The following is a 17,268-nucleotide window of genomic DNA, read 5'->3' on the forward strand; positions in this document are numbered from 1 at the left end:
CCGGGGACTTGGCTGCAGGTATAACCATTCACTGGCTCGCCCTGGAGGAACTGAGCTGCTGCCAGCAATTTGTCAACATAATTTGGTCTTATTGTTTTCCTTCTGAAGTTTTATCTTATTTTCTTTTCCTAAATTAAATACTTATTCATTAGAAAAGAGGTAATACATTATGTTTGAAACGTTCGTCAGATTTTGCATAACTCCTCCCTTCTAAAAGCCTCCCACAATCTCTTGAAGTTAGTGGCCCACCATTTAAGGTCTACTTGTGCACACTCCTCTACTTGTGAGGAGGAAAAGGGGCTGCTGAATAAAGTCTTTGTATCTGCTTTCTAGAAACTGAGCTCAAAAATTTGCCGTTTTTCCTTATTTACCACTGTGGTTGTTGGTTATAGTGCTGTGCCTTAACTTCACTCGGAGCAAACATTCAATACACCTGCTCAATACCTTAAGTGTAGAGTCTATAATACTGACAGCCACAGGACAGAGAGACTTTGTCTTTGCAATCCACATACTGCATCCCACTTAATTTTTGGAGGGCAAAGTTAGTAATAATCCTCAGAGAACCTGTTCTCCACCCATACTAAAAAAAAAAAAAAAAGTTTTTAAGTCTAGTTATTCATTGGGGGGAGAAAAAAAAAAGCCTTGAAAAATATAAACCGGTGAGTGGGGCTGAATATATGCCTTGGTGATGTTAAAAATAGAGTTCCGTATGTTTTCCGTGTTACACACGCGTGCGCCGTTGCTCCCATTCTCCGCCAAGTGCTGGCTTTGGGGCTGGGAAGGCCGTGGTCGTGACGCTTGGGCTTGGAGAGGCCCGGGGCCACCTGAACATCCCAACATCCCAGCAGGCTGCCAGCCAACAACCCTCCCGCTGCCAGCCGGCGCCGAGGGGGACGCGTCACGCGACCAGAAACAAGGCGGGCGAGATGTTGTTGCACGCAGGAACCTTAAAACGCCGAAAACAAGCCGTACTTTTTAGTGCCAATAATTCTTCTGCAATCTGTTTGATGCAACTGTGGTTCAGAGGCCAATTAATTCTAACAAAACAACAAAAAAGGCACTAGCCCCAGGTTCCGCTGGAGAAGAGGTGCTTGGGGGTCTACATAAATAAGGTCGCCGAGACGAGAGCCGCGCGGTAACGGCGCCCGCAAGCAGCGGCAGGGCGAGCGCGGGCGCCGCGCGCCCGGAGACCTTGGCAGCGCGGGAGCGGCGAGGCCCGCACGCAGGAGCAGCTCAGCACGCGCTGCCGCTGACCTGGATTCCCTGCTGCCCCTCAGAAAGTCACAAGCTTTCTATCTTTAGTCTCCCGTTACACCGACTGCGGGTTCCACCGGCTCCTGCGCTTCGCAGCATCGCAGGAAAAAATAACCAGCGAGCTGCCTTTACGAGGGCTGCATGCAACCCAGGATAGGTTCCGAGAGAGAAGAACATAAAGATGAGCTACCTTGAGCATCACAGGGGATGAAACACTGAGAGTGAGCGAGACCTTCGCCACCGCTTTTTGCAGGGCCAGGACGTCCCCAGAAGGTGCAAGGCAACCTAGCACGGGGCAAAGAGCCCAAACTAGCACCATGGAGCCTTCCATGCCCACCTGCACTCCCGGCATACAGAGCAGAGGGCAGATACGATGGGAAAAAGGGAGCCCCAAACAGGCTGAGCACAAAAGAAACCACAAGAGCAGCAGGACACAGAGACAACAGTAAAAAAAAAAAAAGAAAAATGAGAAGCAGGAAGCATAAACCACAAAAATAAAGGAGAACGAGATCAAAGAGCGGGTGGGATGTCAAGACAAGAAGGAAGAGGAAAATGATTAAGCTGGAAGACAATTTTGGCCAGCTAATTTCATCTTTCCTGTTCTTCCAAGTTCCCGCACTTATCGGCCTCGCACCCGCGCGAGGCGGAGGCGGCAGGGCTACCCGCGGCGCTCCCGCCGCTTCCTTGGACGCGCCTGCCCGAGGCCGGAGGAGCCGGCCCTGCCGCGCGGCAGCTCTTCCCTCCCGTGGACACCCAGGCGCCGCGAGGCCCTCGCGAGCAGGGCCACGTTGAGCGCGTTGAGCGCGGGGCCTCGCGTGGCCGACCGGGCTCCGGGCAATGCGCGCGGTCGGGAGCAGGGCCGCGTTGAGCGCGTTGCGCACAGGGCCTCGCGTGGCCGAGCCGGGCTCCGGGCAACGCGCGCGGTTTTGGTCTCCCCTACAACAGCATCACCCGGGACTCAGTGTCTCGGGCAAACCTGCGGCACAAACCCATCTCCTCCCTTCCATAAGGGCCGTAGCGCGAGGTATCGCCAGTCTGGCCACCCTCAGCGCCGCACGGAAATACAGCCGACATGGGCTTCGTGCTCAATATCTCGTGTAACGATTCCTCCAAAGGTGTAAACAGGAAAAACGCCTCTCCGCCTAGCCAGAAAATGAGTGTCTGCCTTCCCTGCTCCTTATTGCATTTAGGAGGTCAAAGTCATTTCAGGGCGAGTCTGCCAGGCTCCACGAGCCCGGCGGCCCCGGCGCGTTCGGCAGCACTGGGCCCTGGCCTGTGTGTCACGGGCCCTGGCCCATCTTGGCCTGGCCTGGAGCCCTCTCTACCCCCTCTCTCCTCTAAATCAGCTTAAACCGCCCCAGTGGGGACAATAAATCCCAGGAGGACAGCGGCAGAGGCACCAAGTCATCCCCAGATGCCAAGCGACCTTCGCACGCGGCCGAATACCTGCGTGTAAGCGGCCACGGGGCAGAGGAGCCCCGAGTGCCAGGGCCACCAGGAGCTGCTTTGCCCCAGGCCGCGGTGCTCGAGCCATGGGGGTCCCGGTCACCAGCCTTGCCCCGATGCTGGGAAAACTTAAGCAAAGTCTTAATGGCAGGATTAATCCCGCAGCTTTTCATTTCGTACAGCTGTTTGAATACACTGCTCTGACTGTGATGGCATCAGCTCTCGCCTTGCTGTTAGCCAGTATTTCCCAACTTAACACAGGCAGTTCTTTCAACCAAATGAATCATCACCCGTCTTATTGTTGGCCTGTTTATTTATGCAACAAGGGTCTGGATGCATATTTGCTTTACATTAAAAAAAAAGAAAAGGAAAAAAAAAAAGAAACACAAAAAGGCAAACTGCAAACCAAACCATCCAGCTCATTTCAAAGTCAGTAACGCTAATAAGAGAATTTTAATTGACTGCAGAAGTAAGTGGACACTGCCTTCAAGACAGAGCAGTTAGTAATGTAGCTTTGGAGACTGTGCAAGAGGGAATATCATATAGAGGCTTGAGGAAAAATCTCACCGAAGAGGAACACAACGCTTTGGTGAAACATAATTCTGTATTTCTAGGAAAGTATCCAATAGCAAATTGCTTACTAACGCAAAACCTCTTGTACATTTTCTTATGAATGGAGAGGGCAATGGCTAGAGTGCGATACCGCACAGCATTTGCACGTAGAGCGTAGCGAGTATAAAGTAAATATATGTCATTTATAAGCTCTAGAACATACCCAAATATATCTCTGACAAAAACTCAGGCTCGAACTGCAAACAAGAATAGAAAACAGCTGCCAAAACAATCTTACACTTATTTTTTCCCAGGTAGGTTAGTTCTTTTGCAAGTTAATTTTATATCCCGGGATTTCGAAACTTCAGCTGCTAGAACAGCTCCTCTAGCTCTCCGTGCTGCCGTAACCCCTGCACCAGAGGACGTGCTTGGAAGAGGCTCCGCGCGGGGAGCGGGAAGGGGCAGCAAGTCACGGCCGCAGGCAGGCGAGCGGGCGGCCTGCTCCAGCGCCGGTGCAAGGTGCGGGGACACGCAGCCCCTTGGAGCAGCGGGACGTGGCAGGGCCCAGGCTCCGGCTCCTGGGACCGGGACAACGGGAGCGCCCGGCTTCCCAGGGAGCAGCACGAGCTCGGCCCCTTGCAGCTGAAGCCTTTGGGCACTGCGGGGATGTCCACACGCCTGCGCAGCGCTGGAAGCAGTATTGCTTTTACCGGGCATAAACAGCAGCGATGGACACTGCACGGAGCAGGCAGCCTCCTGGAGCTGCTGTCGGCGGGAGCGGCGAGCCCGATGGCGAACGCGAACGCGGGCTGGAGCGCCGCTCCCGAGATGAATATGCATAAGGAAAGGCTCCCCACGGCGGGGAGCTGCGGCCGGGCAGCGGGATCCTCCGAGCACCAGCCTGCGAGGACACTCGGGAGAGGCAAATTAACGAAAAGTGAATGTGGATGTTCCCATTCAAAAGAAAAGTGGCCTACTCCAAAGGGGATTAGGCTAAAGTGAACTAAGGCCACTTTACTTCTGAATGAGAGCCTCCACACAATAGTGCAATGCACTTTAACTAATGCACTTTAATTTTACACCCAGTCAATTTGTCTTACCTCTCCTGAGTGTCCTTGTGTGGACAAACCCAGAGGTTCATCGGGTTTTTGAGGCCAGAAGGGACGATTCGATCAGCCCAGTGACTTCCTGCATCTCCCGGGCCCCTGCGTTTCGCCCCGTTACCCTTCTGCCAAGCCCCAAAACTCACAGATGACACCTAACATGGCAACATGTAACCCCTGCTTGGGAAAAAAGCTCCTTCCAGAGGGACAGCAGGCCTTGCTTGGAAGACATTCACAAACACGGAACCCACCATTTCTTTTGGCAGCCTGTCCTAGCACAGTGAAAAGTTAGGATGCCAACATTTAGGTGAGAATTACTTTCCTTCTGCCTCTAACTTCCCCACTTCCTGCAAGCTAATACAGAAACACCAGTCTCTATATAATAACTTTTAAATCTCTCCTTTTTTTCTTTTTTTCTTATTTTTCTTATTTTTCTTTTTTTTTCTTTTTTTTAATATAAGCAGGCCCTTTGTGTTGAGGACAAATTCCTATTCTTTAAATTCACCTTCCCAAATTTTAAACACTGTGCGCATGCTGCTTTGTCAAATTTTAAATACTGACGCTTGTTGAGATGCCCACTGATTAATTGAAAGCCTTTAAAAAAAAAAACCCAGTCACTGCCACAAACGTATCATTGGTCACGGCGACTTCTTTAAGATTCAGAACGACACACAAGACACGTAGGCCCCGACCGTAATCTCCACGGTGCCTTTAACCTTTCAGATAGAGGCTCCCCCTCCGCTAAAATAAATAAATAAAGCGGCGACGGCAGCAAACGGCAACGCAGCCCGAAGGAGCCGCCCGGGATGTGGGACGTCCAAGCCCCGCGCGGACAGATCCCAGACCCCGGCCCCTCGGCACGGGCGGGAGCCGCGCGGACGCTTCCCGGCGAGCGCGCCCAAACCGAAAACGAAAACAAAAATCCCCCAATGCTCCAAAAGCCGTCCCAAGGTTTGTGCAGGCCCTGCAGGAATTACACTTTCACTCCCGGGGCTTGAGTGGGTGAAACCTCTTCCTTAACAAGAGACGAGGCAATGCCGACGGCTCGGAGAAGGTCGGAGCAGCAGCCAGAGACTCATCTGTAAGTCACGTTACGGAAAGCACTAGAGGCGGGTTAGGTCCAGGGACCTTCATTGGGACGGAAATACACCCAGCCAAAGCAAAATGCAAACCTTGCACCCTGCTGGAATCTGCAGCTGCCCTCGCTAAATATTACTGCCATGGCACAAAAAAAATTATATATATATATATACATATAAACATGAATGTACACATTCACCATGCAAGCCCAAGCTGGTGCGGAGCGACGAGCAGAGAGACGGAGGTAACACGGTGTTGCCTCGCGCCGCCGTCTATCCTTCTCACACACAGCTCTTACCAGCAAATCATTCCACAAATGCTCAGAAACATTGTGGATTAGCTCAAAACAATCCCGGGCTTCGCTGTGTTTAATTTGCCTGGATTATAAAAGATAACTTCTAACAGGACGTTCATGTGAGCAAAAAAAACCCCAACACCGAAACGCAAAGCATACGACGAAAGAGTCCCTAATTTGCAGAAGCTGTGCGGCATTTCCATGGAGTTTTAAGTTGCTTTTGAAAGCCGTATTTATTGGCAGGACCTACAGCTACTTGTTTTGATCAAGTGCAATGCAATCTGCTTTTTTTTTCTTTTCTTAAAGTCAAGCAGCAGCGTCGTGCACTCCAGGCGCGCTTCCGCACGCCCGTCCCGTGGACTTCCCTGGTACCCACACGTGAGCACGGAGGGAAGCAGCAAACCCTAAAAACCCGAGGCCATGAAGACAACACGCTGGTAAAGCTGCTTTTCTCACAGCTGGCCTGAGCACCCGCGCGCTGCACCCTGACACACCGACCCTGAGCCCCGGAGCGCGAGGCCACCGCGAGCCACCGCGGCGGGACACGCTCGCCACCTCCAAGGTGCCTCTCCGAAATACGACCATGGGCTGCGACAATGGGCAAAAACCAAAGACCTTCAGTTATGCTCTGCAACGAAGGTGGCGGTTTTGAAAAACTTTCCGTGAAGCCGGGCGTGCTGCCGCCACCGAGGGAGCGCGGCAAGTGTCACGCGCGGACGGACCAACCTGGGTTCTTGCAGGACAGAAAAAAAATCAGCAAAGATTCTCAAATTTGAAAGAAACCATAGTTTAAAGAAGATACATTTGGTTATTTAACGGTATATTTGGTTGTGTAAAGAAAGGCATATCAAATAAAGCCTTATTTTAGTAGTGTGATTACAGCCACCGTGCAACTGAGGAGAACAACTCCTGAACATATCAACACGTTCTGTCTTTACATTAAATGGGCTGCTGAAGTCAGGCATGGTAACAGCTCTGAAACGTTACGGCAGGAAAAAATAAAAGGAAGAAAGAAAGAAATAAAGAAAAAAGGGATTCCCTGGCTCAAGGTGGCATAAAGTCAAAAGAAGGAATTTTAATTTTGAGTTTTTAAAATGTTTTTTTGCTTGGCTCTCAGCAGAGCCCAACTTTGTCGTAAGTTTTTTATTATACAAATACAGAGCTCCGCTGTGCACTCCGTGCACCACAGCCCTTATTCTGCTGCCTGGTCCTCCAATACGAGAGCACATGTGTATATATATTTGTGCATAGGCAGCAATATTTTTAGCTTCCTCTCTTTTTTTTTCTGGAAACCAGGCATAGTTTGAAAATACCTATGAAGAAGACCCCAAATAAAACAGTGTTTCTCAGTCTTTCTTTTCCCGTGTGGCACTGTGCTTGTATAGTTTGCAAGGCACAATTAATATAGTTGAAATATTTGGGAAAGTTACTCTAGTCATAATGTGTCAACGTCCTAGGCAACCCACCAACCTTCAGCTATGCTGAATATTGGCTTCTGGTTTATGATTACTTTCTCCTTTAGAAAGAACAGTGCATTTTGATTCATTTTTTTTCTATTTGTAAAAATAAAATAAAATAAAATAAATAAATAAATAAAGCTGCCATCTATCAGCATTTTGTCTGGACAAACTCTCTAGCTGTATGCATTAAAAATCTGCTGCAGCATAAATACGACAGTTGCTTTATTATATACGTGTGTGTGTGTGTGTATATATATGACATACTATAATCCAAGAAGGACCATCTAAAATGCCACAGTTGAAAACATTTAAGAGTGTAACAAAAACGAGTGAGACCCTAGTATCAGTTTACTATCCTTCAACAATTTCCCTGACAGAGGAGTCAAATAATGTTGAATTATGGACCTTCTTACAGGAAGTCTTATTTCATGTTCATTTTTTGATCACTTCCCTCCTAGTCCCTATAGGAATTTGGCCGATTGCCGTTTTTCCTTTAAAAGTTTCGGCGACATAACAGCCTGGCATGCGATTAAATCAGAATTTTGTCAAGTATTACTGCGGCGTGCTTGTCCAAAAAGTTTATTTCACATAAGGAAATACGGTTGCCTCAATAAAAGGCTGCCGTACGCTACCAGGGCACTTTATTTGATGTGTGCAGACTATTTTAGACTGCGCTTTCTTTAAAAAGGCTTTTTAAAGGCTGCCTGGGTGCACATCGTGGCCGGGTAAGAGCCATCATCTTTTACAGTTCGGTCTGGAGCACCTGGGAGCGCAGGTGAAGTCGCCTCCGCGCACGGAGCCGCAGGCGCTCGCTCAGCGCAGCCGCCTGCCCAGACACCCACTCCTGAATCCTGGGCCTGCCACCGTCTTTGTCCTTTATTTTTTGCGCCCTTTCTAGGACAGTTTTCCCATCACCAGCACAAAACAGCTGTGTTTTAGTTCTTTCCACCACATCAAACATTTTTTAAAAAAAGTAAATGTCTGAAAAAAAAAGCTAATGATCAAAAAAAAATCATATTTAAAAAAAAAAATGAAGTCTTGTTTCGAAACTCTGCTGGCAGGGCCCATAATTCGAGCGCACGTTTACGGCGTCGGGCCCCTCCAGTTGGGCGACTCCAAGGGCAGGCCGAAGTGCCGCCCGCTGGTGGCGGTGCCACCCGCGCAGGGTCGCTTTGGGGCAGAACGATGCTATTTTGGTGACCCCCCTCGACGCCGAGCAAGGGCCGGGGAATGGGGCTTTGCCCCAGCATTAAGGGCACTTCTTGCCACGATGTGGGGACGCAAAGGCGCTGGCGTGGCCCATGCGGAAGGGATAAACAAGGGGAAACCAATAAATCAAAACTAAAAAAAATAAAAAAGTTAACTGTAACCTTTACTGCCGCAATTTAGGAAAAGGCAATTAAACCCATAATAAAAGCTTTTACATACTTACTCCTTTATTACTCTGCGAAGCGCAAGCGCGCGCGGCCCGCGGGGCTGATAGTCCCGCGCGCGCGGAGCGGCCACCGCGCGGCCGCGCTCGTTAGTCGCGCGGGTGACAACCGCTCAGCACCTCGTTATTGAACCACCGCGCGCAGATAGCGCCGCCCGCGCAGCGGCCGCGGCCGAGCGGCCCCGGGCGGCGCGCAAACCCCGCGCAAGCGCCGCCGAGCCCCGGAGCAGCGCGGACCCTGCCCGGGGCGCATCCTGCAACAGGCGCAAAGTGCAGCCTGCGATGCGCACGGCGCCGCGCACCGGCCGCGCTGCCTCCGCGGGGGACACCCCCCGGCCCCCGACAGCCCCCGAAGTGGCGCTTCATTTCTTTAGCTTTCGGTTTAATAAAATAATGATTCGCCGAGAAAAAAATGGGGTATAAATCTTCATTTTGGAGGCAATTAAAGTGTTGATTTCATTCGTGCCCCTGAGCGATTCTTGTAATTTGCGCAAATAGCTTTATGTGCGCGGCGCCGCGGAGCTTTTAGAAACCCATTTGCGAGCGGGACTTGTCGGGGGCCGGATTTTGGGGCGGCGCTGCGCGCTGGAGCGCAGCCCGCGCAGCCCCCGCGGCCCCGCCGCGCTGCGCACACAGGCGGAAACCGCGCTCCAAGCCGGGCGCTTTGCGCGCCCAAGAGCGGAGCGGGGGATCAATCCCGATCCGCGACACGACCGCGCAGCCCCTCCGCGCTCACCCGCGCAGCCCCGCGAGCCTCCACACTTGCAAGGTCCGCGAAAATCCTTCAAAAGCGGGGTCTCCATTTATTCTTTTTTTTTCTCCCCCTCCTATTAAGTAAAATAAAATGGGCGCGCTTGCAGCAGGAGGCGCGCACAAAGCAATGCTCACTGGAGTCTAAACGCGCTCGGCCAAGGAAAACTGACAAGACGGGCTAATGAAGCGTAGAGACGGGGAGAAAATAGCCAGTATTTGCTAGATTTCAAACCCTCTCTGTCTTCCCCGGACCACCTATCTCGGATTTTATTATTATTTTTCCCCTCCCGTAAACGGCTCCAACCATCCCTTTCTCTAAGCCACCAGCGGCCAGCGATTCACGGATAACACTCCTATTATTGGGAAGGGTAAATAAAATAAAGACAAAAATTAAAAGCGACAAGAAACAGGTCGAGTATGCAGGCGACGCTTTTACAAGCTCATCTCGCCAGGTCGAATCCGGGAGCAAGCCTTAATGAAGCAATAATAGCCACATTATTCAAAAATTTTCATTTCGATGGAAATTTATCTAAAAGGGACTTAATCACATGCAAATAATAAAAGGAGGCGTAGTGACCCGGCGAGCGCTCTGCATACAAATTTCAGTTGGCGAGATCGTACCTGATCTGTTAGATTTGCTGATCTTGTTATGTCCTCGCTGTCCGATTTTGATCCGCCCTCTCTATCGTCTATGACCAAATCGATAGGCATTTTTCCTTTCAAACAGCTAATATACCGGTGGCAGAAATTGTCACATAATTCGTGTACCTGTATTATGACAGAGGTTAAAAAAAAAGAGGGGGGGAGGGAGGGAGGGAAAAAAAAAGAAAACGGGGAAAAGTGGGAAGAAAATATAATCAGGAATACATAAGTAAAATTGACAAGTGCAACCAGTCTCCCCCCTTCACCCTGGTGACATCAAAAGTTTTAAACAGGGGAAACACACTGCAATTATCCCCTCGAGACCTCGAGACGCATCCAGAATTAGGAATAACTTTCTTTTCTCGCAAAATAGAGATATCCCAGAAAATTGACAGTGACAAGATGATTCACAGGCTACAACATATTCAACACCCGTGTTAAATTCATCTGCTCCTGGAGCTGTGGCCATTAGAGAGGTGACCTGCATGGGTGACATTTAAGGTAAACTATTTAATTTCATCCAGTTATTTCATCATAAACCCTTTCCGAGGGGGTATGAGGACAGAAAAACGGATTTAGAGGAAAAAAAAAATCGTGATGCACTATGCTCAAATACATTATAGGCATCGGAGCCCTGAAATCCCCGCGATGGGCTCGTACCTGAGCCGCCTCCTTTAATGGGCCGATTTTACCACTTTTCATGTAGGGCGAGAACAACCTGCCAGTTCTGGTTAGATAAAGTGGCTTGGGCTCCCGAGAAACTTTTCGGCTATTTAAAAACCTCTCAAAATGTTTATTTTTAGGAGAAAGGGAATTCTCTCGCAGGCCAGCTATCAATGACATGTAAAAAATCCTTCGGAAACCGGAGCGCGCTCCCGATTTAACGTTAGCTCGGGTGACACGGCATTATTATAAATTAGCATTCTAATTGCTGGGATTTCAAAAAAAAAAAAAAAACAGCAAAAAGAAAAAAAATCAAACCCAGAAACCCTGCATTTATTTAGCCCGGCAATCTCTTTCTTCTGCTCGGAGGTGTACAATATTCCCAGGAACAAGACACTGACACAACTATCAACTCTGCTTTGTCTCTGCAAAATGTTACAGGACAATCCGTGCCCTGAGCCTGACCTGCAGATGGCTCTTAAAAAAAAAAAAAAAAAAAAAGAGGGAGAGAGGGAAAAAAAAACCCTCCCAATTCTCTGCAACTAAACAAAGTAGCTCCCCCACCACCAGCAAGAAGCAACAACAACAACAAAAAAAATCCCGATTTCGGGGGCTTGGCTGGAACAAGAAACCCCCACGGTTTGGAGGCTCCTCCGCGGCACCCGGAGCTGCAACTATTTATCCAAAGGCAGCAAAGTCTTACAATGCACACAAGGCCCGGGCGTTGGAGAGCCCGCTTTTAGAGGCTGAAATTGTAATTAAACTGCGAAGAGAAATGGACGCCAAGATTGGTCTTGACACTAATTACCAGAAAGAAAGACATTTATGCAAATTTTACCGGGAGCCTGAACTTCAGCAGTGCTGAAACGGAGGAGGGAGAAAGGGAGAGACACAAAAATTACCTTCTCTAATTCCAACAGATGAAACCTTAATACTTGTATGGCTTGAATCATCTGCAAAGACACAAACAACACGAGCATTTATCTCATTCCTGCGTTTCTGGGCATTTCCCACAGCCTCCTCTGCCGCGCTTTGGAGCTCGACTATTCTTTAGTAGTAAATAAAAAGTTGTTTTGATTTATGGCAATAACACTAAAACTTAATAGTGGCGGCTTTGTGCGCTGTTTAACAAGAGGCGATCTAGAGTTAACAAAAAAAAAAGACTATTGCAATGAAGCATCTAAATTATACGGATCATAAACATTTCTTTTTTAAAAAAGCCTCTAAAGCAACATTGCGTTCGCAAAAGCGGGAGAAATCCTGCTGCAGTGGAGGCAAAACATTTGTTTATCCTTAAGGGAAGAAAAAAAAAAAAAGAGGGAAAAAAATGAAGGGCTTTTTTCGGGGCGGGGGGGCGGTCGGGGAAACGCGGCCGCATGCGCAGGCGGGCGCAGAGGCCCTGCCCGCAGCGCGCGGCTCCGCGGCCCTCGCCCGCACCGACGTTTTCGCCGAGAAATCCCCGCTCTTCGGGAGCAGCGGAGCCCGCGCCGCGGGGCCGCAACTTGCGCGGAGCCCCCGCGCTCCATTGCCCGTAATTAAAAATAACAACAACAACAAAACACGTGAGGTCTTTTTTTTTTTTCTCCATTCAGCCTCGCAAAACGCTTGTCAAAGCCCGCAGCCACCTCTCCATAAAGACATGGATGTTTTTATTTTAAAAAATTAAGAAAAAAAAATAATGGGAAGGGAGGGTGGCAGGGTGGGGGTGGGGAGAGGAAGAAGTGTCGTTAACTCTTACCAAGTTATCCAGTTCAGGATTAGAGGAAAATAGGGGTTTCTCTGCTCGGATCTAAATGCGAGAAAGAGGAGGAAAGGAGGAGAAGAGAAAAAAATAAAAGAGATTTGAAATATGGAAGCAAAAAAAAAAGCAGACGTTATTATTTCTTGCTTCATTACACTGTCGGGTCCATTATGTAACCTTTCGTGCAAAGCTCTCGCCGCTGGATTTAGTGCATCCGAAACACCCCAGCGCGCGGAGCGGGGACCCGCGCGGGCGCGGAGCTGCCGCGGCCGCGGAGCCGCCCGAGGGGCAGGCAGAGCGCCGGGCTCCTTCCCTTCTGGTTTCTTTTTCTTTTTTCTTTTTTTGGGGGGAGGGGGGCGGGGGGGAATAGGAGGGCGGTGAGAAATGCCGTGATTTCACTTTATTTTTTAGATATTATTTTGAGGGCCTCTCTTGCAATAAGAGGGGGGTGAAGGAGAAAACGGGCATCTTTTTATCTCAACGGAGACTTTTTTTTTCCCCTCGTTACCGCGTTGGGATTTTTTTTTCGCTATTTTGTTTCTCTCCCCGCTTGAACCCGGCGGTGCTGACCTGCTTGGCGAACACTGCTATGTCTTCATTGAAAGACTCCGAGGAGCAAACATCGCCTCCCGCTACCCCGGGCTCCCTGGGCGTGCACGTAGCTAATTCACATTTCTCAAAAATCAGTGCTAAAAGAGGGAACAGGGGGTGTCTGAAAGAAAATACAATAGTCACACACACACACACAGAAAAGAAAAATACAAAGAAAAAAAAAAGGAAGAAAGAAAGAAAGAAAAGCGGGGCCGCAACCCACGCGGCAGCCGCGGGGCCCCCCGGTCCCCGGCCCAGGCTCCGCGTGCCGCGGACCGGGCCGCGACCATCGCAATAACCGCGGGACAGCCCCAGAATAAACCCGAAGCGGGTCCAGCAGCCATTTTGAATTAACTTTCCTTGTCCTTTCTCTCTCTCATTTTTTTTAATATAATTTAAAAATCTGCGGGCACGCACTTTTTGACAGGCTGTAAATTCCCGTTCGGGGCTGCGGGACTTTGTGGGAGCGCGGGGGAGGGAAATAAAACGCCACCAGCAAGACCCCACCCCAGGCCTCCCCAAATGAAAATCCTCGGCCAAAATAATAATAAATAATAATAAAAAAGAACCCCCCCGCCCTCGAAGCGTCCAGCGGGAGCGCGGCCGAGGTGCGCAGCGCCCGCGCCGCCCCCGCGCCCTGTGCGCGGCCCTGCGCGCCGCTCCGCGCCCCTCCGCGCGCAGCCAGGTGCTCTGCGCGCTCCCGGCTTGGAACGGGTCTCCAAAGCCGGGAAGGAGCTGCGGGGACACCGGCGCCCTTAATAACTTAAATACATAAACAAGCGGACGCTCCCCCGTCTATATAGAGACATAGATACATGCAAGAAGAAGCTTTTAAAATTTATTTTCCGGGGTTTCCTACCCCCTCCTCCCGCAGGGCTCAGCGCACCGCTGAGTTTTAACCAATCCCGGGCATTTCTGAGCAGCGGGCGCTGTGATTTCCCTCCCGCGCACACGCGCGGCGCGGCAGAAGGAGCCCGTTTGGGGAGCGAGCTTTTTTTGCGCTTATTTATTTATTTCCTTTTCCCTAGAAGAGGCTCCTCAAAGTTGCCGGCAAAGTCGGCAAGCGAAGCGCAAAAAGAGCCCGCGGCTGCTCCACTCGAGCGGGGCCTAGGAAGGCCGGGCGGGGGGCACGCTATGGGGGGTATACATGCACACACTACATATAGTATTTTAAGGCGAGGGGAGCAGCGGGCCGTGTTCAGGCGGGGGGGACGCGGGCGCGCAAGGGGCGCTGCGCGGGCGCGGACCTACCCGTAAATGGCATCCTTATCTCTCTTGAGGGCGTCGTTGACGGAGGCGCCCATGGCGGGGGCCATGGCGTTGGCGTGCGCGGCGTGCGGGTACTGGTGCGAGTGCAGCGGCGGGCCGTGGTTGAGGTGGTGCACGGGCTGCATGGGGCGGGCGCCGTGGGGGTCCCCGTACATGGTGCTGGGGATGCCCACCCCCTCCATGCCGCCGTAGTGGGGCAGCTCGTCGTACTGCGGGCACAGAGCGCGGCGCCGTGAGCGCGGGGCCCCCCCGGCCTTCCGCTGCTCCGCGCGTGGAGCCGGGGGGCACCCACCACCGCGCGAGCCCGGCGGAAAAGGCGCGCAGGCGGCACCCCGGTATTTTCGCTTCCAGCTGCCCGCTTTGTTCAGCGAGTTGGGGCCAACGCGGTGCGCGCACCGAGGGCCCGGGGGGCACGGGGCGCTGCTCGAGCCGGGGGGCGAAGCCCGAGTCCCCCCGCGGGGCAGGGGCGAGTTGTCAGCGCGGCCCCTCCGAGCGCGGGCCGCGCAGGGGGCTCTGCCCCGCGCCCAGCTCCGCGGGGCGCGCAAATATAAAGTGAAGCGAAGCCGAGGGGCAGAGCCGCATCCCGGAGGGGACCGAGCAGCTACGCACACGGCAGCGCGCGCCGCGGGCTGCCCTCGCAGCAGCCTCTCTCTTTTCTTTCCTTTTATTTTTCCCACTTTCCCCCTTTTTTCTTTTTTCTTTTTTTTTAAGTATTCTGCTCATTGTACCGCACCTTTGTGACCGCAAAAATAAAAGCAGAAAATAATCAAAAGGAAAAGAAAGAAAGAAATAAAGAGGAAAAAAAGTAAAGAAAAAAAGTTCTGCTTACTCCAAACTGCAAGTTATCTCCCCAAAGTGGAGCGGTGTGCCGCCACTAGCACGGCAAAGCGCTCGGAGACAAGCACACACTAAGACATTGCCAGCACTGGTGACTTTTTTTTTTTTCAAAAAAAAGCAAAAATAAAACATCATAGGGGTAGGACACTACAGCTACAAACCCGACAAATGCAGAGGTTTTGCATATGCACTTAGACGCCCGCATGTCCCTCCTGCTCGGTGAGATGGCCGTGATAAGGATTGACAGAATCAAGAAAACGCCAATATATCCAGATTTTAAGCCTGCAAGTACCACTGATAAATGCTCCCGGGCCGGGACACCGCTTTGTGCCTCTGCTCCAAAGAGGAGGAAAAACAAAACAAAACAAAAATAGAAAAAACAGAAAAGGAAGAAAAGAAATAAAAGAAAACTTTTTCGCAGTGTCTCTCTCAGCCACGTTTCAATATTATTTCACATTTGAAATACATTTTTTTTTAATACGTACCCTTTGCGCCATCGGCCTGCTTGCTCCCTTCCTACTTCAACTCCTAATATATCCTCTTTAAGGCCAGGGTGAAAAGAAAGAAACGCGAAGTCCCCCCCTCACCCCCCCAAAAAAGCAAAAATCCCTTAGCGTCGCCAGCAATGGAAGCAATCGAGCGAAATCTTCGGCTTGCTGGATCTCAGAGAAGCGAGACGGTAACTCAGCATTAAAAAAAAAATGGGAGAAAAAATAGTACAAAAAAAAAAGCAACTCTCCCTCCTTCCTTCCTTCTTTTTTTTCTTTCTCTCCTCTCTCCCTGTCTCTCTCTCTCTCTCCCCCTCTCGTTTCCAAGACAGCGGCGGGGCGAAAGCAAATATCCTTTCCCCAAATCAGGGTCGTTTTTTTTTTTTCCTTTTTTTTCTCTCTTTTTTAAAGCGCCCCTCAAACCCAACTACCGAGTCCCATGGCTTTTCGCCACTCCGGCTGTCAATCACGGGCGGGCTTGTCAAGGTGCTGAATGACCGGTGACGATCCGCTGCGTGCGCTCCCAGGACACCGAAAACGTTCAATTATGTGTGTTTTTTCTGTCTCTCTCTCTCTCTCGAGCGCGAAAAAAAAAAAAATAAAAAAAAAAGGGGGGGAAAAATTGAAAACCGTCGCACGGAAACGGAGAGGGGGAGCGCGGCGCTGCGCGGGCTGCGGTGCTGCGCGGGTCCGCGCGCTGCTCGCTGCTCGCGCCGCCGCCTCGCTCTGCCCGCGCGGCCGCGGGCGGGCGGGCGGGCGGGGGGCGGAGCGGCGCGCGGGCCGGGCGGGCCGCTCCGCGGGGCGCTGCGCGGCGCGGCGGGCGGGGCCGCTCCCTCCGCGGGGCGGGCGGGGCGGGGGGGGCGCGCGGGGCGCGCGCGGGGGGCTCCGCGGGCGCGGAGCGGCGTCGCGCTGGGAGCGGACTGCGGGAACCCGGAAGTAGTGGTGGCCATAACAGGTCGCGTCTTACACAATGCGCTGGGCGGCGGCAAGTGCGCGCGCGCGCTGCGCCGGGGGGGGGGGGGCGAGGGGGCGCGCGCCCGCGCTCCCGTCGCTGCCTCCCGCCCTCCCTCCTCCCCGCGCGCGCGCTCCCGCGCCGGGGCGGGCCCCCCCCGTCCCCGCGCGCCTCCCCCTCGGCCCTCCGCGCCCCCGCCCCGGCGCCCTTTGTCTGCGGCGCCCCCGCCCCGCTGCGCGCCCGCGGCCCGGCCCGCGGCACGCACCGACATGGGGCTGGCGGGGGCTCTGCGCGCGCCGCGCGCCGCGACGCCGCTTTTCTGCCCTACCCCCCCGCCCCCCGCCCCGCGCGCCGCGCGCCGCGCGCCCCGCCCCCCCGCGCGCGCCCCCGCGCCCGCGCGCGCCCCCGCGCCGCCCTCCCTCGCTCCCCCCCGCGCGCCGCGCGCGCCGCCGCCGCCCTGTGAGCTCACCCGGCGCCGCCGCCGCCGCCGCCCGCCAATCAGCGCCGCGCCGCGCGCCCATTGGCTGCCCGCGGCGGCCGCGGGACGCGCCGCTCCGCGCGCGCTGCGCCCCGCGCGTGGGGACCCCCCGCCGCGCGCCCCCGGCCCGCCCCGGGATGCGGCCGAGCCCCGCGTGTCCCCCGCGGGTCCCCGCGGGAGCGGCGCGGCGGTTCGGGCGCCTGCAGCGCGGCCGCGCAGGTAAGAGCACCCC

At 52.8% G+C, this 17,268-nt stretch overlaps 1 protein-coding gene across 4 annotated transcripts in view; it reads right to left on the reverse strand.

Annotated features, from left to right (window-relative positions):
- MEIS1 (Meis homeobox 1) overlaps nucleotides 1-16,873 on the reverse strand; it is a 70,708-nt gene extending 53,835 nt beyond the window's left edge. For 3 of the 4 annotated variants that reach the window (XM_088521280.1, XM_088521277.1, XM_088521278.1), the window contains exons 1-6: nucleotides 15,604-16,210; nucleotides 14,264-14,490; nucleotides 12,992-13,133; nucleotides 12,419-12,469; nucleotides 11,583-11,633; nucleotides 9,997-10,143 (exon numbers count right to left, since the gene is read on the reverse strand). In XM_088521280.1, coding sequence (XP_088377406.1) covers nucleotides 9,997-10,143; nucleotides 11,583-11,633; nucleotides 12,419-12,469; nucleotides 12,992-13,133; nucleotides 14,264-14,490; nucleotides 15,604-15,615 — 630 coding nt within the window. In that variant the 5' untranslated portion in view covers nucleotides 15,616-16,210. Of the gene's footprint in view, nucleotides 1-9,996; nucleotides 10,144-11,582; nucleotides 11,634-12,418; nucleotides 12,470-12,991; nucleotides 13,134-14,263; nucleotides 14,491-15,603; nucleotides 16,211-16,823 lie in introns of those variants that run through there. The other variant, XM_088521279.1, reaches the window with a different exon arrangement.
- Between the last annotated feature and the right edge of the window lie 395 nt (nucleotides 16,874-17,268).

The sequence above is a fragment of the Tinamus guttatus genome, unplaced genomic scaffold (genome assembly GCF_059628265.1).
Source record: "Tinamus guttatus ecotype Peru unplaced genomic scaffold, ASM5962826v1 Tinamus_guttatus_pri_ptg000116l, whole genome shotgun sequence".
Lineage (NCBI taxonomy): Eukaryota > Metazoa > Chordata > Aves > Tinamiformes > Tinamidae > Tinamus > Tinamus guttatus.